General features: G+C 44.4%; 2 protein-coding genes and 1 long non-coding RNA gene across 3 annotated transcripts; all 3 read right to left on the reverse strand.

Moving 5' to 3' along the window:
- Positions 1-866: 866 nt before the first annotated feature.
- Positions 867-6,248, reverse strand: LOC308662042 (uncharacterized protein). The gene has a single exon (XM_081317458.1). The coding sequence runs from the start codon at positions 5,830-5,832 to the stop codon at positions 4,366-4,368; it is 1,467 nt and encodes a 488-aa protein (XP_081173584.1). The 5' UTR covers positions 5,833-6,248; the 3' UTR covers positions 867-4,365.
- Positions 6,249-13,476, reverse strand: LOC308662048. Its single transcript, XR_014025087.1, has 3 exons — positions 11,428-13,476; positions 10,116-10,226; positions 6,249-6,543 (listed from the first exon to the last, which is right to left on the reverse strand). It is a non-coding gene; the product is annotated as an uncharacterized lncRNA (long non-coding RNA).
- A 903-nt stretch (positions 13,477-14,379) lies between these two features.
- On the reverse strand, positions 14,380-24,710 carry LOC308661427 (uncharacterized protein). The gene is made up of 5 exons (XM_081316352.1): positions 24,636-24,710; positions 24,263-24,287; positions 23,090-23,775; positions 20,027-20,117; positions 14,380-17,399 (listed from the first exon to the last, which is right to left on the reverse strand). Exons 2-5 carry the CDS (start codon positions 24,273-24,275, stop codon positions 16,171-16,173), a joined length of 2,019 nt encoding a protein of 672 aa, XP_081172478.1. The 5' UTR covers positions 24,276-24,287; positions 24,636-24,710; the 3' UTR covers positions 14,380-16,170.
- Between the last annotated feature and the right edge of the window lie 1,850 nt (positions 24,711-26,560).

Raw genomic sequence — 26,560 nt, forward strand, 5'->3', positions numbered from 1 at the left:
CTCTCAGTGAGAACAACTCCCTAGCAGTAATGGGGAAGAAGAGAGAACAGGGAGAAGCATGAAGATTCAACATATATCAAGCATGCAAACATTGTGCACATTGGATTCCAGCAAAGCATTAGCAGCTTCCTGAACAGCCCTGACCTAAATTAGAACCGCAGCTAATATACCGTTGGCCCATTACATTAGAAACAGGCAGGCATCCTGTAGAGCACAGGTCCCCAACTTTTGGGGCACCGGGACCAGTTTCATGGAGGGAGGTTTTTTTCACAGTCCAGGGGGGTGGTGGTTTTTGTGTGCTGCCTGCATCCTGTGGGTGGGGCTTTGCTTGTTTATGCGGCCTGGTTGCTGGCATGCCGTGGCCAGGTACTGCTCCATGGGCCGGGGGTTGACAACCCTTACTGTAGAGTACATCTTGATGTTGGAATATTTTTGATAATCCCATTTGGGGTTCATCATTTATCCCTGCCTTTAAGGTCAGCGTGGCAACGATCTAAACAGTTTGACCCACTGGTCCTGTCGGATTCTTCCTGTACTGTGCCCATTCAGGACTAATTCAGCTTGCTGTCAATATTTTACTTAACTATTGGGCTGCCGGGGCATCTCAGAGGTTTGCTAGCAAATGCAACTCAGTGGTCTGTATGGATAATCACTGGCGACATTCCATGACTCAATGAAGAACACAAACTGTTATCTCTCTGCTGGTAGCCCAGCACTATCCTATGCCCAGAAGCTCCCAGTGCAGACTGAAGAAAATGGCCTTGGCAGCAGGGGTAGGCAACCTAATGTCATGGTTCCAACAAATGCAGTACTTCAAAGAACTCCAAGGCATTGTTTACCTTAAAGAATCTTTTATTACATTCGCATAGCTTTGGGACGTACATATTAGAAGCCAAGATCTGAATTCTCCTCCCCTGAACACATCAAACACAATTCCCTCCCTTAATTTAACGTCATAAATCACATTCTCCAATTAGTTTAAAATGCAAACTTTCCCTCCTGTCTACCAACATGACAAATTCTTATCTTCTTATTATAAACAGTCTTGACATACATTCTCTCTACTCCCCCCCAGTGTCCACTAATTCTAGCTCTAAAAATAATATAGGAGTTAAAGGAAGGCTACATCTCCCAGTTGTCAAGCAAGAACATCCAATGTTAGCAGCATTGACATCCGCCCCGCCCTTTACAAAAAGGATAGACTCTAGCATAATTAAAAGCCCATGTTAGGGACTATCTTTCAGTTTGTTGGGGTGTTTCTCATAAAAACTTGATGAGTCGGTCGGCTTTCACCTCACTAGATTTCAGCCAAGTGGCTTCAGACAATGAGTATCCCTTCCATTGTACTAGATACTGTAAAAATTCTAGAATCAAGAATACGCTTTACTTCATAGTGGGTTTGACCCACCACTACAAGGGGTCCGGGTGCCTTCTTAGGGGGAGGTCTTAAAGTGGATTCTTGAAAAGGTTTCAACAAGCTGCAATGAAAAACAGGGTGAATTTTCCCTAAAATCCTAGGGAGTTTCAATTCTACTGACTGGGTTGATGATCCTTACAATGGGGAAAGGCCCCAAGAATTTTGGACCTAATTTCTTACAGGGTAATTTTAGGCATAAATATTTGGTTGACAGATAAACCTTTTTCCCAACTTGGAATGTTCTTTGGGGAGCCCTCTTTTTATCAGCCTGGTTTTTATAAGTCTCAGAAGTCTTTTTCAAAGCAGCTTTCCTGTTTCTCCAAATTTCTTCCCACTCTGTCACCCACTGATCAAGTGTCTGGGAAGTAGAGGGAAACTGAGGGTATTTAGGTATTGGGCTAAATTCTTTTCCTGTGGCTACCCTGAAAGGCGTTTAGCCAGTGCTGCTGTGAACAGAATTATTGTAAGCCAGCTCTGCGAAAGGGAGGAGGTATGTCCACTTTGTTGGTATGAAACATAACATCTGAGACATTGCTCCAACATCTTGTTAGTGGATTCAACAGCCCCATTGGAAGCTGGATGGAAAGCAGATGATAGGCCTTGAAATGATCCAACTAATTTAAGAAAACTCCAAAACATTGCTGTGAACTGCACCCCTCTATCTAAAATTATTCACTTAGGGGTGCCATGCAGCAAATAGATGTTTCAGGAACAATTTAGTGAGTCGTTGGGCTGATGGGAGTCCTTTGCAAGCAGTGAAATGAACCTGCTTCAAGAACAGGTCTATCACAGTCCAAATGACAGTATTTTCTCTACTTTCAGGTAGGTCTACAATAAAGTCCACAGCTATTTCTTCCCATGGTTGAGAAGGGTCTGCCAACAGCTGCAGTAAACCAGAGATTTTCCCTGGAATTCTTTTCATGGTGGCACATACAGCACAACTCCTGACATAGTTTTCCACATCCCGTTTTAGCCCCAGCCACCAAAATTGCCAGAGGATGAGATGTAGAGTTTTTAGATATCCAACGTGTCCAGGCTGTTTTTACACCATGGCTATCTTTGAGAGCATTAAGACAGAGGGATTCGGGCAAATACACTTTCCCTCCCCCCCTTGTAAGCCAAACCATCCCTGCATGTAAGAGAGGCTTGATTGTCTTTGAACCATTGATTGGTGAGAAGTTTTCTTTTATTTTCTTTGCCCCAGGGTCATCAGGGTTAGGCACCCTGCGAGGTGTGAGTTGAGCGTCAGTTCGTGGACTGGGGATGATTGCCTCATTAACGTCTTTGCATTCACTTTTCTACTGGGGTAATCTCGATAATGCATCAGCTAGGAAGTTTTTTTCCTCCCGGTATGTACTTTAGAGTGAAATGGTTAAAGTACTGTGCACACTGCACTTATTTTGGGGACAATTTGCGGCGAGTTTTCACTGTATCTAGATTTTTGTGATCTGTCCATACTTCAAAAGGCACCTTGCTCTGTTCTAGATAGTGTCAACAGTTTAATAAGGTAAAAAGGTAAAGTTTCCCCCAGAAATGTGTGCTACTCGTTTCCGACTCTAGTGGCCGGTGCTCATCTCCATTTCAAAGCTGATCAACCAGCGCTTGTCCGAGGACATCTCCGTGGTCATGTGGCTGGCATGACTAGACACCAAAGGCGCACGGAACGCTGTTACCTTCCCACCGTAGTGGTCCCTATATTTCTACTTGCATTTTTACGTGCTTTCCAACTGCTAGGTTGGCAGAAGCTGGGACGAGTAACAGGCGCTCACCCTGTTACGCGGCACTCGGGATTTGACCCGCCAAAGTGCCCACCTTCTGATCGACAAGCTCAACGTCCTAACCCACTGAAACACCGCGACCCCACCAGTTTAATATAGCCCACCTAATTGCGAAGGGTTCCTTCTCCCAGCCTGCCCATCTCCTCTCGCTTTCAATAAATTTCTTAGAGGTGTAGGCACAGAGTTGCAGGACCCCACTTTTATTCTTTTGCAGTAATACAGCTCCAACTGCCACGTCACTGGCCTCAGCTTCACTTACAAAGGGCTCCCCTGGGCAGGGGTGGTTTAGAACCAGTTCAGCAGCAAATAGTGTTTTTAAATTCTCAAAAGCTGCTTGGCAGCTCATAGTCCATACTAATGGTTGGCCCGGTTGTGGTTTCCCTCCTCCTTTGCCTGTTTTTGGTAGTTCTGTAAGGGACAGGGCAATTTTAGCAAAAGAGGGGATGAATTGACAGTAGAAGTAGCCAAAACCTAGAAAGCTCTGGAGCTGTTTGCGAGTCTTTGGGGGTTGCCATTCAATTATAGCTTTCACTTTGGTTCGGTCCATTTTGTCAGAAATTCTGTAGCCAAGATAATCTAATAGGGTTTGGTGAAATTCAAATTTTGACTATTTGACATAAAGCTTGGCATTCAATAGTTTCTTTAACAGTTCTCTCACCAGCCTTATATGGTAAGTCATATTCATAGTGTATATCAGGATGTCATCAAGATACACCAGAACCCCTTTGTATAAATGATCATGTAGGACCTCATTAATCAACTGCATAAATACGGCTGGAGCCGCCTGAAGTCCAAATGGCATGACTTTGAACTGGTAGCTTCCCAAGGGGCAGCTGAAGGCAGTTTTCCATTCAACCCCCTCCTTTAAGATGTTTCTCTCAGGTCCAACTTAGTGAAGACACTCCCCTTAGCTAGGTGGGTTAGTAAGTCCTTCAGGAGTGAGAGGAGGTATTTATTTCCCACAATCACTGTGTTCAAACCTTTATAATCAATGCATAAATGAAGAGACCCATCTTTCTTTTCCATGAACATCACAGGTGTTTCACAAGGCTGGACTTCAAACTGAAACTTTTCCCACAATCAAGACATTCAAAGGGTTTCTCTATGTGAGTCCTCTGGTGTTTCACAAGACTGGAATTCTCATGGAAACTTTTTCCACCATCAGGACATTCAAAGGGTTTCTCTCCTGTGAGTCCTCTGGTGTTTCACAAGGCTGCACCTCGCACTGAAACTTTTCCCACAATAAGGACATTCAAACGGTTTCTCTCCTGTGTGAGTCCTTTGGTGATTCACAAGGCTGAACTTCACACTGAAACTTTTCCCACAATAAGGACATTCAAACGGTTTCTCACCTGTGTGAGTCCTCTGGTGATTCACAAGGCTGGACTTCACACTGAAACTTTTTCCACAATAAGGACATTCAAACGGTTTCTCTCCTGTGTGAGTCCTCTGGTGTTTCACAAGGCTGGAATTCTCACTAAAACCTTTCCCACAATATGCACATTCAAACAGTTTCTCTCCTGTGTGAGTCCTCTGGTGTGTCACAAGGCTGGATTTGTGATTGAAACTTTTCTGACAATAAGAACATTCAAACATTTTCTCTCCTTTGTGAATCCTCTGGTGTGTCACAAGATATGCATTCTGACTGAAAGTTTTTCCACATTCAGGACATTCAAAGGGTTTCTCTCCTGTGTGACTCCTCTGGTGTGTCACCAGGCTGGATTTGTGATTGAAACTTTTTCCACAGATAGGACATTCAAAGGGTTGCTCTCCTGTGTGAGTCCTCTGGTGTGTCACAAGGCTGGAATTCTCACGGAAACTTTTCTGACAATAAGAACATTCAAACAGTTTCTCTCCTTTGTGAATCCTCTGGTGTGTCACAAGGCAGGCATTCTGACTGAATGTTTTTCCACATTCAGGACATTCAAAGGGTTTGTCTCCTGTGTGACTCCTCTGGTGTGTCACCAGGCTGGATTTGTGATTGAACCTTTTTCCACAGATAGGACATTCAAAGGGTTGCTCTCCTGTGTGAGTCCTCTGGTGTTTCACAAGGCTGGATTTCCCAATGAAACCTTTCCCACAATAGGAACATTCAAACGGTTTCTCTCCTGTGTGAGTCTTCTGGTGTTTCACCAGGTTGCAATTATAACTGAAATTTTTCCCACAATCAGGACATTGAAAGGGTTTCTCTCCTGTGTGACTCCTCTGGTGTCTCGCCAGGCTGGATTTGCAACTGAAACTTTTTCCACAGACAGGACATTCAAAGGGTTTCTCTCCTGTGTGAGTCCTCTGGTGTTTCACAAGGCTGGATTTCCCAATGAAACCTTTCCCACAATAAGAACATTCAAAGGGTTTCTCTCCTGTGTGAGTCCTCTGATGTCTCACAAGGCAGGAATTCTGAATGAAAGTTTTCCCACATTCATGACATTTAAAGCGTCTCTCTCCTGTGTGAATCCTCTGGTGTCTCACCAGGTTGGAATTATTACTGAAACGTTTCCCACAGTCAGGACATTCAAAGGGTTTCTCTCCTGTGTGAGTCCTCTGGTGTATTACTAGGTTGGAATTATCACTGAAACGTTTCCCACAGTCAGGACATTCAAAGGGTTTCCCTCCTGTGTGACTCCTCTGGTGTCTCATGACATGGAAATTTCTAATGAAAATTTCACACAATCAGTACAATCATAGGTTTTCTCCCTGCTGTGAATCCTCTGATATATCACCACATTGCCATGCTCACTAAAGTATTTGCTTCACTAGGAGTGCTTTTATGGCTTTTCTCTTGTGTGGGTTCTTCCATGAACCATAAGGGAGCTGTTCTGACCAAAGCTTTTGCCACAATCAGATGATTTGTATGGCTTTTCTCCTGTGTGGCTCCTCTTGTGCATAATCAGTTGTGATTTGCAATCTGTGCTTTTCCACAATAGACACAAGTACGGAGCTTTTCCACAGAGGATATTTTTGAGGAAGTCAAAAATATGGACAATCCCTTGTTTAGTGGTGCTTTCATTCAATCCGTTTTCTTTCTCACAGGGCGAGGCCTGCATGTCTCTCTACTCTACATGACTTTCCTAGTCACCTTTTCCTCCACTGACATCCAGATATTTCCCTCTTTTACTGAATGAAAAATAATCTCCCTTGACTTTTCATGTAAGGTATCCTTGACTTCTGAATAATCTACTTATTCAAGTTTGAAATCTTCCTTGATTTTCTCTCTTTTTTTCTAAGAGCTGCTGGAGGAGGAGGAGAATTGTGTGGTTTTCTGAAGGAAATGGAAAATATTTCGATTTCCAGCTCGATTTGCTTTCCTTTTCATTGTTGCTTGTTATTCTTAGCTGTCCATCCTCTTTTCTATTAGATTTAAAGAAAAGCGTAACTTTAATTTTTATAAAATGGTGTGAGGTGTGAAAAAAGAAAAAAAGTATACAGTAGAATGAAAAAGCAAACATGCCACAATGATAGAATAATCCCTTACATTGTTTATGATTCATCTGATACATGGAATACTACCGACATCCATGTTCAAATATCCATTCAATCAAATTCAGTTGTTGATTTGGGTAAAATTTCTTGTTGACTTCGGTCAATCACAAATCCTTAGCAATACAAAGGGTTATCATAAAATACATCTGGAAGCGATGGAGATAGATTATGTAATTCCAGATATATGCATACAGAGAGAAAGATAGATACACACTCCTACAAAAGTATCTATGGAGAAAATCTATGTCTTTCAAGCCTGGAAAAATGTCCCAAAATAGTTTACAGTCGAAGCTTTTCACCTAATTTTAGAGATATGGCAGCTTTAACTGAGGGATAACAGAATAACACAGTTGGAAGGGACCTTGAAGGAAGAAGGAAGAATTTTAATGGTGGAAATGACGATAAATCAAAAAAAGATGTTGATAGCAATATATGCACCAAACAATAAGCAACAAATACTTTATCAAAGACTACACAGGAAAATATTGGAAATGGAATATCAAAATATTTGTTTAGTAGGAGGCTTTAACACAATTGTGAATGAAAAATTAATTACAAAAGTAGTAAAATAGGGGGAAAAGGAAGAAAGAGACTACGTAAGGTGTTTGTTAAAAGAGCAGAAGAAATCTGCGTACAGAAAGTCTGGAGAGCAATGAACCCAAAAAAGACACAGTATACATTTTATTCAAATAGACACAAATCATGGTCTGGAATTGATACGATATGGATGTCCCCTAAATTAAGAATAATATATATGAAGTTGAGATATAACCCAATATTTGGGCTGACCATAATCCGATGAAGCTGAGTTGGACAGGAGTAAAGAAGAAATCAAGGTGGACACGGAATCAATTCTTATTAAAAGAGAAAGAATTTCAGAAATAGCAGTTAAGGAAATGGAATTCTTTTTCAAAGAAAATTAAAAAAAAAACATTTCACTCCAGTACATATGGGATACAGCCAAAGCATACTTCAGAGGATTAGCTATAAGTGATACGGCTGAAAAGAATAAAGAGAAAAGGCAACAGTGTACAACGCTAAAGGAAGAATTTAGAAAATTGGAGCTAAAACTTCAAAAAGATCCACAAAAAAACCTCTTAAAAGACAAATGGAGATAATTAAACATAAATTAAACCTAATAAGTCAGAAGAATTGGCTCAAGAAATCAGAACAGCAAAACATTTTTTCCCCAAAAATGCAAATAAACACAAGATGGCTGGCTTATAAATTGAAAAAAGAGAGAAAAATTTGATAAACAGATTGCAAGATGAGAAGGGAGATGTGCAACTCCAAAATGAGGCAATAAAAAATAGTTAAAGAATATTATGAAAAAAATATATGACATAGAAAAAAAATGGAAAAAGCCAATCTACCAAAAATTCCAGAAAACTTTAAAAACATGCTAAACAAAAAAATAACAATGTTGGAAGCTATAAAAAGAAAAAAAAATGATACAACTGCATGACCGGATAGACTTCCTGCAGAGTTCTATAAATGCTTTGAAGATACATTAATTCAGACAACATATCATAAATAAACAGCAAAAGTAATTGTAAATGGGGACTACGTAGGGAATTTTAACATAAAGAAAGGAACAAGACAAGGATATCCATTGTCCCCATTGCTATTTATATTGACTTTGGAAGTTTTCAAGAGGAACATCAGACAAGACCCAGAAATTAAGGGAATGGAGATAAAAGACGAAAGCTATAAATTACAAGCATTTGCAGGTGACTTGGTATTTATCACAGAAGAAACATTGGAGACAACCCATAAACCAGGGGTGTCAAAATTGCCAGCCTGCGGGCCGGACATGTCACCCGGAAGCCATGCCCACCTCATTGCAGGCTATGGCAAACGGTCCCCATATGTCGCGCAATTTCACGAGTTTGACATGTCTGCCCTAAACTATTGAAAAGGATTGAGGAATTTGGAGAAATAGCAGCATTGAAGATAAATAGAGAAAAAACAAAAGTTATAGTTAAAAAAACTTACATCTAAGCAAAAAGAACAAATGTCAGAAAAAATGGATTTTCAAATAGTTAGGAAGGTTATATATTTCGGAATATAGCTAACAGCAAGATTTGCAATGATAAAACATAACTACATAAAATTCCTTTCATTTTGAAATTTATTTGGCAAGGAAGGAAAGCCAGAATTAAACTGAAAATGCTACAAGAATCCATAAAAAATGGAGGATACGGATTACCAGACTGGGTCTTATATTATCAAGCATGGGTTTTAATATGGCTAAAAGAATGGATAAATCTCAGACATAAAAGACTGTTATATCCAGAAGGACATGATCCACAACTAGGATGGCATGCATAGACTTTCAAAATCATTATATAAGAAATACACTACTTCTTGTATGCGAAAAGCTAAAAGGTACTTAAGAATCTCAGTATTGCTTTCAACGATGCAAGTGTTTGTTCACCCGAATCAAGTGAAATATAAAAAAAATTGACATATAAAGGATACCTAAGGGAAATTAAAATTTAAACAAGAACTTATAGACCAGGGTACTGAATTATCATGGTGGCCTTACTTTCAAATTCAATCGAGCTATGATAAAGATGCGAAAATATATGACTTTTATAAAGAAGAGACAATGTTTGATCAGACACTGTTGACCTCTGATAAAATACTGATTAAGAAACTATATAACTTTCTATTAAATTAAAAAATGGAGGATGAACATGTGAAAGAAACAATGATACAGTGGACAAAAATCTTTGGATATAACAGAATTAGAGAAATGGCAAAATCTTTGGGAAAGAAATTATAAAATGACCATGGCAACTTCTTATAAAGAAAACTTTATAAGACATAAAATGTTCTATAGATGGCATTTACCACCTGCTAGATTAGCAAAAATGTTTAGAAATATGTCCAGTAAATGTTGGATATGTGATCAAACACCTGGCCTGTATTACCATATGTGGTGGCCTTGTGTTAAAGAAAAAAAATTGGGCCAAAAGACACTTGGTTAGAAAAGATGTTAGGAAAACATGTCGATTTTAAACCTGCACTGTTTTTATTAGGTATAATATGAGAAAAATGTAATAAGGAAAGGGTATATTTAACATTGCATGTATTAACAGCAGCAGGGATTGTATTTGGTCAGCACTGGAAGAATGAAGAAAGACCAAGAAGATATTGGACTGTGCTGAAATGGACAGCCTTACATTGAGGATGAAAAATAAAGAAAATACAGAATATTTGCAATGTATTTCTGTAAATTTACTTGCACAGAAGTCTCCATTAGGTCAGAGAGAAAAATATGCAGCAGGGCCTTGAGAATGGGGGCTAAGAAAGAGTGGGGCAATTGTGAATATATGGTAGAAGAAATATTTCTAAAATGCAATTTTAAAAAGAAAACAAAAGGGAAGAATAGAATATCCCACCAACGCACATGGCCGACTGATCACCAGGCTAACCTGTTTAGAGGGACACCCTGCACTGCTGTTTTTAATGTACATCTCGTAGGTTTTGGATGACAAGAGTGGCCCTTTCAGCTATTGCGTCTGAGCTCTGATGCATGGAGTAATCTAGAATAAAAGAACGAGACAATGATTGGGCTGAATACCGTAAATAACAAGCCATTGTAGGCAAATACAATAGATGGTTAAGAGAGGGCTTTGAGGTTTAACTTTTAATGTTGGTTCATCTGTTCAGCACTTTGCCTTTATACAGAGTAGATAAATGAAGGTCAAATTGATTCGAAATAGAGGTAGAAATTCACAAACTTTGGGCCTCCACTGCAAGGGTAGTAAACTAATATTGTTACAATATGTTTATCAACATTCACCTGATTTACTATATGTAAATCCGTTTTTGTCTTTTTAATGCACATTTCTCTTTTTTTAATGTTTTGCCCATCCATGTTTTGCTGTTGTAATTTTTGTCTTTTTATCTTATAGTTTGTATTCTATCTTAATTTGCCTAATATTTTTTCTTTTAAAAGCTCCCTTACCAGAAGCAATTTCATGTGGCTGCGCTGCACCAATTTTCTAAGCTGCCTCTAAATCTAGAATCATAACATCATAGGGTGGGAAAGCACCCCAGGGGTCTTCTGGTCCAACCCACTTCTCATGGCAGGTGCCTTATATAACCCCAGCCAAATGACTGTCTAGTTCAGGGCTTTTCAACCAGTGGTACGGGTACCACCTGTGGTACATTGGCACTTGGCAGGTGGTACGCGACCATCCTAGAAAAGTGGTAGCGGGGGAGGGGAATGAGCTGAACCAGTGGTAGCACCGCACAAGCCTGAGCAAGAGACGGCTGGAGCTGCAGGGCTCAGCAGAAGCGCCAGGATCAGTGCTTCTTCAGGGCTGTCAGGGCTGTTGTAAGTCGAGGACTACCTGTACTTCCTCACTTTTTTCCTTTTTTGAGGGGTCATCAAGTTTTTGACACCTTGCTAGGTGACTGGTGGTACTCGAATGTTGCCATATCTAAAGGTGGTACAATGGGTGAAAAGGTTGAAAAGCCCTGGTCTAGTTTATTCTGGAAAACCTCCAATGATGGAGCATCCACAATGCCAGGAGGAGAGCTATTCCATTGATCAATTGCACTCACTGACAGAAAATTTCTCCTTACTTCTAGATTGGATCTTCATTTGACAACTTTCCACCCACGAACTTCTTCTTCTGCCTTCTGTTGCCCTACAGAATAAGTTTATCTCCTCTTCGTGACAGCCCCTCAAGTATTGGAAGACAGCTATCATGCCCCCCCAATCCTTCTCTTCCATACCCTAGTAAAGGTAAAGGTTCCTCCACACATGCGTGTTAGTCGTTTCCGACTCTAGGGGCCGGTGCTCATCTCCGTTTCAAAGCCGAAGAGCCAGCACTTGTCCGAGGACGTCTCCGTGGTCATGTGGCCGGCATGCAGGGAAAATAAAAGCTTTAAGTACAGATTAGGTGAGACCTGGCTCAAAAACAGTAACTGTGAAAGGGAGCTTGGAATTCTAGTGGATGATCACTTGACTATGAGCCAGCAGTGTGCAGCAGTAGCCAAAAAAAGTTAATACAATCCTGGGTTGTATAAACAGAGGCACAGAATGAAAGATCATGCAAAATATTAGTACCACTGTATAAAAGGAGAAAATTCCTAACAATGAGGGCAGTTAACCAGTGGAACAGCTTGCCTTCAGAAACCATTGTAGGTTTTTAAGAAGAGCCTAGACCAGGGGTCGGCAACCTCGGCTCTTTTATGACTCGTGGACTTCAACTCCCAGAATTCCTGAGCCAGCATAGCTGGCTCAGGAATTCTGGGAGTTGAAGTCCATGAGTCATAAAAGAGCCGAGGTTGCCGACCCCTGGCCTAGACAGTCACTTGTCTGAGATGGTATAGGTTCTCCTGCTTGAGGGGGGGGGAAAGGCAACTGGACTAGAAGACCTCCAAGGTCCCTCCTAGATTCTATCCTATCCTATCCTATCCCATTAGTCTATTCCATTCCATTCCATTCTATTCTGTTCAAATGTCTGCAAGAAAACAAGCAAGCTCAGAGAGCACCAAGGACCCCACAGAATTTATCCCTAGTAATTTGGATGGGTCAATTCCAACATTAGCACCTGTGCTTGCAAACATGCTGAGACTCCCTCAAGACGTTTTCGGCTTTTCTTTTTTAAAGGTAAAGGAGACATTTCTGCTAATGATCACCCTAAGAATCTGCTGGATCTACTTAGTAAACCATATACCAACATCTGAGTTGCGGGGTGGGGGGGGGGCGAGATACAATGAGAGGAGTTCGATGTACTGCCTCTTAGAGATCCCAGAAGAAAGAGTTACGTGCAATTAATTAATCAATGCAATTAATGTGTCCATATGTAAAGGGAAATGCCGACACAGCCAACGGCTGCGATGGTATGCGTGAGCACTAAAGTGGACTTTTTACGGGAGCGGTCCTAATTCAGACGTTCAGCTGACCAAAGAGGCTGATTGCAGGTTTCGGCTAGGGATCAGCTACAATTGCCCGCAAACACTCCACAGCACGGGTGTCAAACTCGCCGCGTCACGTGACGTGTCGCGACGGTTTTTTTTTTTTTTTTTTGCGTTGCCGGACCTCCGCACGATGCAACCGGCAGTTTGACACCCCTGCTCCCCAGCATGCAGAATGTTGGGGGAGGGGTGGTATTTTAGAAGCTGTGACGTCACCGCCGACGAACTAATTCAGCCCCACTCCGTGACGTCACAACGGCAAGAATTCCTGCCTGTGACATCACAATGCTCCGAAATTCCAAATCGCATTCTCACCTGTGAGGCGGGAGCTGGAGAGGGGGGCGGCGGCGGCGGCGGCAGCGGCGGCGGGTCCACGGACGAGCCCCTTCCTCCTTCCCTTCGAGCCCCGCCCCTCGTTTGAGACGGCTAGCCAATCCAACTCTTCTGAACAGGCGTTCGAATCTTCACAGGGAAGTAGGCGAGCCAGTACGGACCAAATCATCCAATCAGCAGGCGGGACCGGGGTGGGAGGAGGAAAGGGAGGAGGGATATTATAACCATTTCGCAGTTAGTCTCGGAGAATGATTGATTGACGCTGTGCGTAAAAGAGAAGGACGGGACCTGAGACCAATGGACGGGCCGCTTTTCCTCTTCCTTCCACCACCCCCCACTCCCAGCGCTAGAATGCTGACCCTGTCTCGCTTTCAATTGGGCGTTTGAATGTCGCTGTTATCCAATCAGACGAAGAGAAGGGGGAAAAAACGCACCGGTCCGAGCACTATCTTCCAGGGCTAGGCAACCTTGGCTCTTTTATGACTCGTGGACTTCAACTCCCAGGATTCCTGAGCCAGCATGCCTGGCTGAGGGGTTCTGGGAGTTGAAGTCCACGAGTCATAAAAGGGCCACGTTTGAAGACACACACACACACACACACACACACAACAATTTAACCATTTGGAGTTATTCTGCCAGCCTACCTCACAGGGTTGTTGTGAAGATAAAATGGAGAAAGGTCCTGTAGAGTCAACCCCTTTGAATTAAGGATGGGATTAAAGGAGCTCCTTTCCCAAAAGCAGAATGCTAGGGGAGCCACTTTCTCCAGTGATGGTCCCCTTTGTAGATGGAAATATAAATTTTAGTTCTTAATAGTTCTTGCATTATCTTTCCTCTGGAAAGAACTAAGCGGCGTGCATAGCATCAAGGTTGGTTGTCAGCATTCACCAGAAATTGGGGGGAAATTGGTATTGGGTTTCCGGCCTAAGGGGGGGGTGGTTCTACTACAAAACCCCCAAGGTCCCTTTCAAACTGTTTATTCTATCCTATCCTATCCATTGTCTTTGCAATGTTTATTTTTTAAAGAAAGATGTTTGGACCGCTATCCGCCTTTTGCTTTTTTTTTTTTTTTTACTCACCGTACTTCACTCAGATTGCAATGAAGAACAAGAACTGCATTTGTTCCTGCTGACCCAGCTCCAAATCCTACCCCCCCCCCCCAGGTCACTCTTCTGATGGGCTAAAAGGAAGCAAGGCTATGGCATACCCTTGAAAGAAAACCGGAAAGCCTGTAATTGTGGAGCTTGTCTGGCAAGAACAAAGAATGCTTATTGACAGAGAATATGCAGGGACGCGGTGGCTCAGTGGGTTAGGACGCTGAGCTTGCCGATGGTCAGCAGTTTGGCGGGTTGAATCCCGAGTGCCGCATAACAGAGTGAGCGCCTGTTACTCTTCCCAGCTTCTGCCAACCTAGCAGTTCGAAAGCACGTAAAAAATGCAAGTAGAAAAATAGGGACCACTACGGTGGGAAGGTAACAGCGTTCCGTGCGCCTCTGGCGTCTAGTCATGCCGGCCACATGACCACGGAGATGTCCTCGGACAAGCACTGGCTCTTCGGCTTTGAAACGGAGATGAGCACCGGCCCCTAGAGTTGGAAACGACTAGCACGCATGTGCGGGGAAACCTTTACCTTTATGCAGGTGTAAAACTTGTACCGACTCTGGGTGGTTAAAGGACTGAAAACAGTAACAAAATACTACAATTATAAGTTAAGAATAGAGATGGGCAAATAGGGGAACAAATAGAATGTGCTTTAGATAACTCCAGAAGCATTCATTAGCCAAGGGGAGGGGCAGCCATCAGATCAAATCTGCGTCACAGGTATCCCTAGAGAGGTCCAGACGGTTGCTGACGGAGCAGTCCCACATCAAGCACCAGCCTTAGCAAATTGAGGACTGTCACAAAGTTGGAGCCCAATCCGGTTGCTTGAAATTATTTACAGATGAACTTTTCAATCAACGAGCAAGCTGACAGGCCACATTTACACACCATATCCTGAAGTTTTCGTGATTTCCAGGAATGATCTTTCTCTTCTCTTTGAGTCCTCTTCCCATCAAAATTGGCTAAGCATCCTGCATTCATACATGGTACTGTCTTGCATTGGGGTTTATTTCGAATCCTGCTTTGTTGAACAAACCATAGCATTTCTGTACTTGGTCAATTTTTTTTAGGAAAAAATGTCTACGCTCCAAGAGTTATTCCCAAACTACACCAAGGGAGTTCTTTCTCTGGCCTGTTTACGGTGGTGTGTATAAAGCTGGCAACTCTATGCTTGGAAACTCCATTTTCTATTTTTCAACCTTCTTAAGAGGTGAGCTGGAGACCACAGTTTACACCTCGTGGTTAATGAAGCAGGGGAAAAATTGCACCACTTATATAACACAAGCTTCTGCAACATCTGCAACGGAGAGCTGCAGATGCCCAGCTCTCTTCCCAAGTGGCACTTGCTATCTCCCTGATGAAACCATGATAACCATTTTAAAATGCAAAAAAGACCTTGCACGAGGTGTCATCCAACTTCAGCATTTTTTGCAGTGTCTTGGGATACCTCAGCATGAAAGTCTCATGAAGTCTGGCAATCTCGCTTCCCTGGCAGATTTGGGAGCAGAGAGGAGATACTTCTGGTTTAGCTTTCTCCCACTAGGCAGTGAAGCCAAAAGGGAAATAAGGTCATTCACAAGAAACAAAGTCACTCCCAGCAAAGCAGATCTTTACAGGACCCTGGTTGACCGGATACAACTTGGTTCCCTTCCGTGTTCTTTCTTGACCTACACCATGCTAGGCCACTACAGATAGGAGGGGAGCCTGCCCATTACAGTCATTTCACAGCAGACACTGAACACGACCAACCCAATATTAAGAACCCTTTTGCAGCCGCCGTTAAGCGAATCATTCCATTCATTAAACAAATCTGCAGTCATTAAGTAAACACCATGGGTTCTTAAGCAAGCCAATGGCTTCCTACGGGTGCAGTTTTGCCAAGTGCTGGTTTTCTGCAAAACCATTCTCAAATGTGGTCACGTGACCACGGGATACTGCGAATGGCTCTGTTGCCAAGTGCCAGAAATTTGGTCACGTGACCGTGGAGGGGGCCCAACCGTCAGAACTCCGAATCCAGGTTGTTCAAGTCCCCTTTTTCAGGTCGACTGTAACTTCGAACGAGGATTGCCCGTATCTAGCTATTCCTATCGCCCTGCTGTCTTTTTTTGTCTAAAGCGCCCGTTATAGCTTCTCCCTCGCGTGGATTTTCTGATGCCTGGACAGATTAGAGGAACTGGAGAACATTTTCTCGCACTCGGGGCACCTGTACGGCTTCTCGCCAGTGTGAGTCCGCATGTGGTTTTTGAGCCCTTGGCTCCACTGGAAGCTCTGCCCGCACTCCGAGCAGATGTAGGGATTCTCTCCCGTGTGTGACCGTTCGTGTTTGGCAAGCTGCGATCGCTGAATAAAACTATTCCCACAGTAGGTACACTGATAGGGCTTCTCGCCAGTATGCGTCCTTTTATGGGCAGCAAAGTGAGAACTAGAAATGAAGCACTTCCCACAGTACGGGCACTGGTACGGCTTCTCGCCCGTGTGCGTCCGCTTGTGCGTGGTGAGGTAAGAACTGTAAGAGAAGCATTTCCCACACTCCGCACACTGGTACGGCTTCTCCCCAGTGTGAATTCTCTCGTGCTTCCTCAGCTGGCAGCTAGAGATGAAGCTCTTCCCACAGTCAGAGCAGACGTACGGCTTCTCCCCAGTGTGGGTCCTGGTGTGCGTAATAAGGTCCGACTTTTGATTGAAACTTTTGCCACAGACGGCGCACTGGTGAGGCCGCTTCCCGGTATGAGTCCATTTATGGATCACCAGATGCCGCGTCTGACTGAAGGTTTCTCCACAGTCTGCACATTTGTAAGGCTTCTCCCCCTTGTGGGTTCCCTCGTGGATCACCAACTGTGGCCTGTACCGGAAAGTCTGGCCGCAGTCCAAGCAGCGGTACGGTTTCTCGCCCGTGTGAACTCTCCGGTGCCTCAGGAGGTTGCAGCGAGTGCCGAAGCTCTTCCCGCACTCGGAGCACTTGTATGGCTTCTCCCCGGTGTGCGTTCTCTCGTGGATGAGGCGCCCGATTTTGTCGCTGAAGGTTTTCCCGCACAACGAGCATTTGTAAGGCTTCTCCCCGGTATGGAACCTCTCGTGGATAATCAGGGATTCCTTCCGGGTGAAGCTTTTCCCGCAAGCTGAGCATTTGTGGGGCTTCTCCCCTGTGTGGGTTCGCTCGTGAATCACCAGGTGGGCGTGGCAGTCAGACAGCTTCCCGCAATATTGGCATTTGTGCAGTTTTTCCTTCAGCAGGACACTCTGGCTCCTTGGGGGAGAGTCAAAAACCACCTTCCTCCTTCTGCTACCGTACATTCCCTTGGGCAGGTCTGCGACTTCTCCCAGGAAGTACGGCTGATGGTCAGAGCCTCCTAGAAGAACAAGCAAGTTAGAAGGACGTCAATCATGTACAAAAACTCAACTTGAGGCTCTTTGGATTGGCACTCAGTGCCTGCTGATTTCACAGATCAGTCCAGGGGTAGGCAACCTTGGCTCTTTTATGACTCGTGGACTTCAACTCCCAGAAATCCTGAGCCAGCTGTGCTTGTAATCATAGTTTAAGGCTTAGAATCAGGGATAGGCAACCTTGGCTCTTTTATGACTCGTGGACTTCAACTCCCAGAATTCCTGAGCCAGCATGGCTCAGCTTGGAAACCTCTCCCTTTCCCCTCAGCGTGGCTGGCTCAGGAATTCTGGGAGTTGAAGTCCCTGAGTCATAAAAGAGCCAAGGTTGACTACCCCTGGATTAGTTGATACAGGTTTCTTGACAGCAACACAGAAACTGATCATCGTTTCCTTTTCCGGGGCACCTTTTCACCCCCTGCACAATCTAGCTTTCAGACCTCGTCTTCCCAGTTTGTCTCCCATCCATGGACTCTCCAGGCTTATCTCTGCTTAGCTTCCCAGCCCAAGGAGGGCACCTGAGGGCTGCCACTTGCTTGCTTGTTAAAGAGGAGAAGCGCCATCAGCGTCAGAGACGCTAGACAAACTCCTGACCTGCGTCCCAATTTCATGCGGCTCCTGTGGTCATCTCAGAGACCAACAGAACCAATCTGATTGTTCCCTGGCAACCAAGGGAGATTTATTTATTTATTTATTTATTTTAATTCCATTTATATCCCGCCCTTCTCCGAAGACTCAGGATGCATAAAGGAGATGCATAAAGAGAATATTGTGGGCAAACGCTTCCTCGCCTAAAGCAACCGAGTCACTTGGAAGATGCAATGTGTCATTATTAAGCATGCAAAATGTTATGGTGCACATCGAACCCCCCGCAGTAAAGCATTGGCAGCTTACTGAGCACCCCTGAACTAAAGCTGAACCAGTTTGTATACTGTTGGCTAACTGTGTTACAAAGGTATAGAAAGAGCACGTCAACGTGTGTGTTAAAACTATTTTTGATAATCCCATCGGGGTGACCTGCTTATTATTTACCACTTCTACTAGATCACCATGGCAACTATGCTCTCTCTGCTCCACCACTGGAGGCCTTTATGAAGAGACTGCACAGCCACTTGTCTGAACTGGTGTAGGGTCTCCTGCTTGAGCAGGGGGTTGGACTAGAAGACCTCCAGGGTCCCTTCCAACTCTGTTATTCTGTATTCTGTATCCTGAAATTCTTCCCCCTTTGGCCACTCAGAGTAAATGCAGCTTCCTGTGAATGTCTTCTTACAATGGCACTTTTAGTAGTAGTTCCCATGTACAGAGGTAGTCCTTGCCATATAACCATTCACTTAGGGCACAGGTCTGCAACCCGCGGCTCCCAGTCCTCTGCCATGTGCAGTGCAAAAAAAAAAAAGTGGGACTAAAAAAGTTCAACCAATCAATTCAAATATACAGGGCAGGTGCATATCTCGCCTTGGCTCCACTCTTCAGCCAAACCCTGTTCTGCGCATGTGTGCATGTACGCCCATGCGCACACAATTTTTGTGGCTCCCAGTTTTTCCTTTTGTGAGGGAACCGGTTCCGAGTGGCTCTTTCACTGTTTCAGGTTGCTGACCCCTGACGTAGGGACTGTCTGAACGTACAACAGACTTGAAAAAAAGTGACTTACCATTGGTCCTTGCGCTTAGCAACCATTGCAGCATCCCGATGGTCACGTGACCAGTATTTGGGTGCTTTGCCAACTGGCTTGCAGTTACAATTGTTGCAGCTTCTCAGGATCATGTGATCACCATTTATACCAATACTAATACTAATACTAATACTAATACTAATACTAATGTTGGAAGGGACCTTGGAGGTCATCTAGTCCAACCCCCTGCTCAGCGAGGAAACCCTATACCTTTTCAGGCAAATGGCTGTCCAGTCTCTTCTTAAAAACCTCCAGTGTTGGAGCATTCACCACCTCTGGAGGCAGGTTGTTCCACTGGTTAATTGTTCTGTCAGGAAGTTCCTCCTTAGTTCTAGGTTGCTTCTCTCCTTGACTAGTTTCCATCCGTTGCTTCTTGTCCTGCTTTCAGGTGCTTTGGAGAATAGCTTGACTCCCTCTTCTTTGTGGCAGCCCCTGAGATATTGGAACACTGCTATCATGTCACCCCTCACCCTTCTCTTCGTTAAACTACACATACCCAATTCCAGCAACCGTTCCCTATATGTTTTAGCCTCCAGCCCCTCTAATTCACAGGAGCATCAGAATAATAAGAAAATCTTGCAAGTCTGATTGTGTTGTGCCTCCCACTTTATTCTGATGCTCCTGTGAATTAGAGGGGCAGCACCCCAGCTCTCTAATAGGAAAGCCAGCCAGAAAGACCCCCTAATGTACATTGGTCGCCTCCCCATCAACTGCAGGGGGGGGGAAGCCTGCAAGGTGGTAATAAATAAATGAGGGTAGTGACTACAATTGTGACTGGCAATTCTGTCACTAAGATTTGTGGGACAGGCACCTTCAAATACCCCCAAAGGCCATGATCAGGACGTACGTTTCAGACTGATCACGTTCTACCTACATTTGCAAGATTTCATCCCCAGGTCTTTCAAAGCCTTTGGGTCTACTTACTGTCTCCATCCATGGGGACCTCAACTTTCACAATATCCAACGGATCCAGTTTGGAATTGGAAGACTCATCAGCCAAGCCAGCCAGATCTTCCTGTGGGTGAGACATGAAGATGTCTAAGGAGGTGACTGGGACACATCCTCTCAATATCAGCCAACAGCTGGCACACAAACCAGGATCAATTGGAGATTCATGTCAGCCCTTCTCGAACTCTGGCAAAATAATTTTCCAAGGCTACAAAACCACTGGGGTTCAGGAAGCAATGATGTGGCACAACCAGGCTGCTTTAGAGATTGGTAAAGTTACAAGGGAGACCGAAGCTTACTTGTCCAGAACAAGTTTAAAATGTCCTCATTTTAATCTCTCAGTTTGGCAATGAGGGAGATGACCATCCCTGAATCTGAGAAGAATGCCGGTCAAAACAGATCCTATTTAGCAATTCCAATTTTTTAACTGTGCATAAAGAAATGTTATACTTTCATAGAATTTAGTACTGGGGAAGGGGCAGATATTAATACAGGAAATAGATTAAAATGACAAAACTTTAGTGAACTACAGCCGACACTGTCAGAGTCATAAAGTGGTTATAATCATGTAGGATTGAAATTGAACATTTAACTTTACAATGAGGGAGAAGAAGCTGAGGAAGACAGATTGGGGCTGCCCTTGAGGACCACTCGGAGGCTTCAGCTGGTGCAGAATGCGGCCATGTGAGTTGTGATGGGGGTTTCCCAACACTCCCATGTAACACCTCTACTCCGCAAGCTGCATTGGCTTCCGGTTGCCCTCCGGGTGAGATTCAAGGTGCTGGTGATGACCTATAAAGCCCTAAATGGCATGGGCCCGGATTATCTGAGGGAACACCTGCTGCTGGCATCAAGTTCCCTTCATCCAGTGCGCTCCCACAGGGAGGGCCTTCTCAGGGTGCCGCCGGTAAAAGATTGCCGGCAGATAACACCCAGGGGGAGGGCCTTCTCTGTGGGTGCGCCTGCCCTTTGGAACCAGCTGCCCGCGGAGCTTAGGACTGCCCCCGACTTTCGTTCATTTCACCGGGACCTGAAGACCTGGCTCTTTGAGCTTTCCGACCCAGGCTGAGAGTTTTAATCAGGGTTTTTTATATATATTTTTCAGGGATTAAATTTAATCTTTTTAATCGTTTTTAATTTTTGTATCAATGTTTTAAGTACCCTGTAAACCGCCCTGAGTCCTTCGGGAAAGGGCGGTATATAAATTCAATAAAATAAATAAATACAAATAAATACAAATGCAGCCCAGGTTATGGGTACCTTAACAATTGTAATATGTTAGAAACTGACTCTTTGCGTTAAGCCTTCTCTTTATCAGCACCACAGAGTGAGATTTTGCTGAACTCACATACAGCAAAAGATTCCAGCCATCTCAAAAGGTCTCACTTAAAAAAAAAGATATTGATAAGATTGAGCGAGTTCAGAGACAGGCAACAAAAATGGTGAAAGATCTGAGAGACTAAACGTATCAGGAGAGACTGGAGGAGCTGAATATCTACTGCCTGAAGGACAGAAGGGAAAAAAGGAAGATGTGATTGAAAACCTGAAATATATTAAGAGTGTAAATAAGATTCTAGGAAGCGGTGTCTTCAGTATTAACATCCTGGGAGGCATAACCACAAACAGAATGAGGGGGGGGAGTGCAAATAATAGAAAATATTATTTCACAGAAAGAGCTTGGAAGCAACCTCCAGCAGAGGCCATGTTGTGATTCAGGGTCAGCCTGTGGGTTCGGCAGTTGGGTCAGACGACTCAGAGGAGGAGGAGGGGGGTGTTGAAGAGCTTGCTGATGATGGCCTTGAGGCTCCGCAGAGCCCTCAGCCAGGCCCCTCCCACCTAGTCACGACGGAGACCCAGCTGTGAGCCTGACAGCGTGGATGAAGATGACCCACAGCTGGCCCTGTTCAAGGACGCCCGACGCAGGAGGCAGTCAATCAGGAGTAAACAGAGGAAGGCAATGGGGCACCTCGGAAGGAGGCAGAGAGAAGCCACGCCCTGAACTGTATAAAAGGGGAATGCGTGGGAGGGCTGGTTTGCTGAAGGCAACCGCTTGATTAGTTCCTGTTTCATAGCTCCTGTTTCATGGATGGTGTCTGGTTTTGCTCTGTTTTATGTTAATAAATTTGGCAGGCTTAATTCCAGCCTCTTGCCGTTTGTAAAGGGGTTGTCCCTGCCTTTTCTGCAGGGCCGGTAGCAGGCTGGTACAGAACAGGCCACAGTGGGTCAGTCATCAGTAACTGAGTTTAAACATAGGATAAACACATGTCAGTCATCCAACAAAAAATAAAAAATAAAAAATAACTCAAAGGACAAACTCGATGGACCACTAGATCATCTTGTGCCATCAGTTTTCTATCTTTCTATGTCTCAGCAAACACACACTGGGTTTGTAACCTTATTACAATTGCTCTTTGATAAGGAAGCTTTGAACCAGCTTCTCAAGCCTCTATGTCACCAAAACTTTCTCTACCCCTAATTAAAATTTAGTCATGCCAAACATCCTATTATGAGCTGCAGCTCACAAAGGCCGATATGTCGTTTAATTTAAAAAAAACGCTAGGTGGAAAGGCACCTACCAGAGCATTTTGGAATGCTTTTTTGTCATTAAAAACACTCCCATGGCAGGCTATATAGGAGGTAGTCCTTGACTTACAACAGTTCGTTTAGCGACCGTTCGAAGTTGCAGCAGCCACTGCAAAAAGTGACTTGTGACCCCTTTTTTTTTTACACTTACGACCGTTGCGCCATTCCCGTGATCACATGACCAAAATTCAGACACCTCGGCAACCAATTCATATTTTGTGACCGCTGCAATATTCCCGGAGTCAGGTGATCCCCTTTTGCAACGTTCAGGCAAGCAAAGTCAATGGAGAAACCAGATTCTCTTAACGAACGTGTTACCAACTTAACAACCGCAGCATTTCACTTAACAACTGTGGCAAGCAAGTGGGGCGAAACTCACTTAACAAATGTCTCCCTTGGCAACAAAAATTTTGGAGCTCTACAAGGCTGCCCAACACGACAAGGATCCATGCTCACCCTCTGCTCATCTCCTGGTGGTAGCCTCAAAAGAAAGTCCTCGGCCAACGTCACCACCTGGCTCCCCGTTTCCGGACACTGTTCCCGAACCCAGTTCTGCATTTCCAGCGGCAGGATCATCAGGAACTGCTCCAAGACCACCAGCTCCAATATTTGCTCCTTAGAGTGACGCTCCGGCTTCAGCCACTGGCAGCAGAGGTCCCAGAGCTGACCAAACACTTTCTGAGGCCCCTCAGCTTCCTCGTAGCAAAACTGCCGGAAGCGTTGGCATCGCAGCGCCATGTTGAGTTTGCCCTCCTCTACCAATTCTTCCTTCACTTCCACTGGGGAATCCAGGCCTTCGTAGAATTCCCCGCAGCCCACGCCTGGCAAAGTTTCGGACGCAGTTTTTCCTCCGAAGCACCGTTGATGGAAATCAGTCTTTCTGCTAAAAGGAGGCCTAGTGTTATTCTCTGGCGAGGATTGAGAAGATGGAGAGTTTCTTCCATCCAAGTATGGGGTCTTCGGAGCTTCTCTTTTCTGGCTCTCACCGAACTGGTCCAGCCCTTCTTCTAGTTCTTGCTTAATCTGAGACGTGGTGAAGCCCTTCAGATATTCCCCTGTTGCCGCAGTTGGAACGCTTCCCCTCGCTGGCACTCTTTTTCCTGCCTGGGATCCTGGCAAGTCCTGTACTTCCATCTTTCTTCCTGGCAGGAATAGAAATGATGATAATAATTACTTATGCACAAAAGGGAAGCTGCTGAGGATCCATAAAGGTCTCTTCAGAGAGAGGGAGAGGGAGAGGGAGAGGGAGAGGGAGAGAGAGAGAGAGAGAGAGAGAGAGAGAGAGAGAGAGAGAGACCCTGGGCGTCCACGGTGGCCACAAATCAAATCAGAAGGCGTTGAATTGCCTCTTTGCAGACTAAGTGATTTTGTGAAAAGCAAGAGCTTTTCGGTCAGAAAAGGTGCTACCAGGCTCCTCCTGACACACTGTATAAGGTTAGATATTCAGCAAATGGCAACCTCTCCAGCCCAGGAATTGCATGGGTGAAGGATGATGGGCCTTGTAGTCTAATGGCATCTGCAGGACTGCCTCGCCCTTCTTCAAGATCAATGAATTCCTAATTTGCACCTGTTGTGTGTTGAGTGAGTGAGTGAGTGAGTGTGTTTCTTGCTGATCTGGAGTCAGTTGACTTCCTGCAAGCATTCTGAAAATCCGCTAGAGAATAAATAATCAATAATCCTGGGGGAACCGCTTTAAAGCTTGGGTTAATTTAATTGCATCACTTAAATTTAATTAATCAAATTAACCGAGTATACTTCCAATTTAGCCAATAGCTAGAACAGCATATGCAACTATTAAAGTTATCCCTTCCAGCTCCATTCTGTTCTTAACTTTGCAGGCAAAGACTCCGAAGGGAGACTGACCCGCTGTCAAAAGCCCACCTCCTCGCTCTCTTCCCCCCCCCAGGAGTCCCCCCTTCCCTTCTTGCACCTGGGGATTCCCTCTCCTCCCCCCTCCTCCCCCCTCCTGCTCCCCTCCCCCTCTTGCAGCGTCCTTGCCCACCTGGCTCCCCTTGCGCGCCCCTCCCCGCGAGGGGAATCCCCGCAATCCCGGATTAAGAGACGTCTGAAGGCTAGGAAGAGGGGAGGGGGGAGGGGCAGGAAACTGGCTCTCAGACCCCCTTTTCTCCCCCCACCTCCTGCCTCCTCTCTAGGCGTAAAAAGAAAAGCTCTATGGCTTTAACCCTTTCGCTGAAGCCGGGCTGGAATGGGCGACTGGGCCACCGCCGGCCGATACCAAAGTCCTCCAACCGGGCCACGCCAGAGAGGCTCGCCCATCTCTCTCTCTCTCTGTCTCTCTGTCTCTCTCTCTCTCTCTCTCTCTCTCTCTCTCTCTCTCTCTCTCTCACACACACACACACACACACACACACACACACACACACACACAGCCAAAGGATCAAAAACCGGGATTTTTTTTTTATTTTTATTTTAAAGAGACACTGAAAAATCACTGCAATTTCAAAGACCCTTGCCTGCGGTAATCCGCAGCTGCAACAGGTGCAAATTAGGAATTCATTGATCTTGAAGAAGGGCGAGGCAGTCCTGCAGATGCCATTGGACTACCAGGCCCATCATCCTTCACCCATGCAATTCCTGGGCTGGAGAGGTTGCCATTTGCTGAATATCTAACCTTATAACAAGTGTGTCAGGAGGAGCCTGGTAGCACCTTTTCTGACCGATTGTATTAATAGGCACAGCTCTTGCTTTTCGCAAAATCACTTAGTCTGCAAAGAGGCAATTCAACGCCTTCTGATTTGATTTGTGGCCACCGTGGACGCCCAGGGTCTCTTCACAATCATGAGGATGGATCCCTTGTTCTGAGTAGGAGGATCCAGTGCTTTTTTTGTAAAAGAAAAAGGTGCCGGAACTCACACATGTAATAATAATAATAATAATAATATAAAGTTGGAAGGGACCTTGGAGGTCATCTAGTCCAACCCCCTGCTCAGGCAGGATACCCTATACCATTTCAGGCAAATGGCTGTCCAGTCTCTTCTTAAAAACCTCCAGTGTTGGAGCATTCACCACCTCTGGAGGCAGGTTGTTCCACTGGTTAATTGTTCTAACTGTCAGGAAATTTCTCCTTAGTTCTAGGTTGCTTCTCTCCTTGACTAGTTTCCATCCGTTGCTTCTTGTCCTGCTTCTTGTCCTGTCATATAACCCACCTTGCCTACCCTACAAGGTTCCATCCAAAAAAGGTGCCGGAACTCCGTTCTGAGTGTTCTATGAGAAAAAAAGCCCTGGGAGGATCCATTTCCTACGTTTCTTCTCCCATTTTAAAGGTTTTCATTTTTCAACATATTGCATCCCAAGAACAAGCGGATTCCCCTTTTTTACTGGTGGAATTATATACCCAAAGATGAAAGGAAACTAGGCACAGGTGTGATAGGACTACACAATAGTGCTGTATCACATTGCCAACCTAACTGAGGAAACTTAATGCAACCCTGAGATCAGGAATAAGGGGAGGGGGGGAAACTTCACATGAGATCATTATCTCTAATTGCACTAATTTTCATAGATTTCAGACAGGGAGGAGTGGCAAAAGTTAGAAGGACACAAAGTACAGAATGATACTTAATTCTGATTTGATTGACAGCAACATATATAGCACTCAGGGCGGTTTGAAACAGCCATTATCCAATTTCTTAGCATCTCTCTTTTGTTACCAATGTAGTCTACATTAAAACTCCTGTTTATAGTTCATTGTGTCACAAAGACAAGCTTTTGGAGAAGCAACCCTCCCTGAAGATGCTCATAATTTTGTAATTCTACTATTACAAAATATGGCTTTAAAGAATTATATATTTGTGTGAGTGAATATGGATAGATAGATAGATAGATAGATAGATAGATAGATAGATAGAGCCAGAGAAAGAAATATTTTGGGAAATATTAAAAAGGCAGAATGTATTTCTCCAAAGG

Source organism: Vipera berus, assembly GCF_964194415.1.
Source record: "Vipera berus genome assembly, chromosome: 2".
NCBI lineage: Eukaryota > Metazoa > Chordata > Lepidosauria > Squamata > Viperidae > Vipera > Vipera berus.

Excerpts from the sequence above, each read along its gene's own strand:
- LOC308661427 (XM_081316352.1), bottom strand. Across the intron at positions 20,118-23,089 it reads CACCAGGAGATGAGCAGAGG|GAAGATCTGGCTGGCTTGGC; the intron begins GTGAGCATGGAT and ends TCTCACCCACAG. Across the intron at positions 17,400-20,026 it reads GGTCCCCATGGATGGAGACA|GAGGCTCTGACCATCAGCCG; the intron begins GTAAGTAGACCC and ends TTGTTCTTCTAG.
- LOC308662042 (XM_081317458.1), bottom strand. The coding sequence starts at position 5,832 with ATGAGACACCAGAGGAGTCACACAGGAGGGAAACCCTTTGAATGTCCT.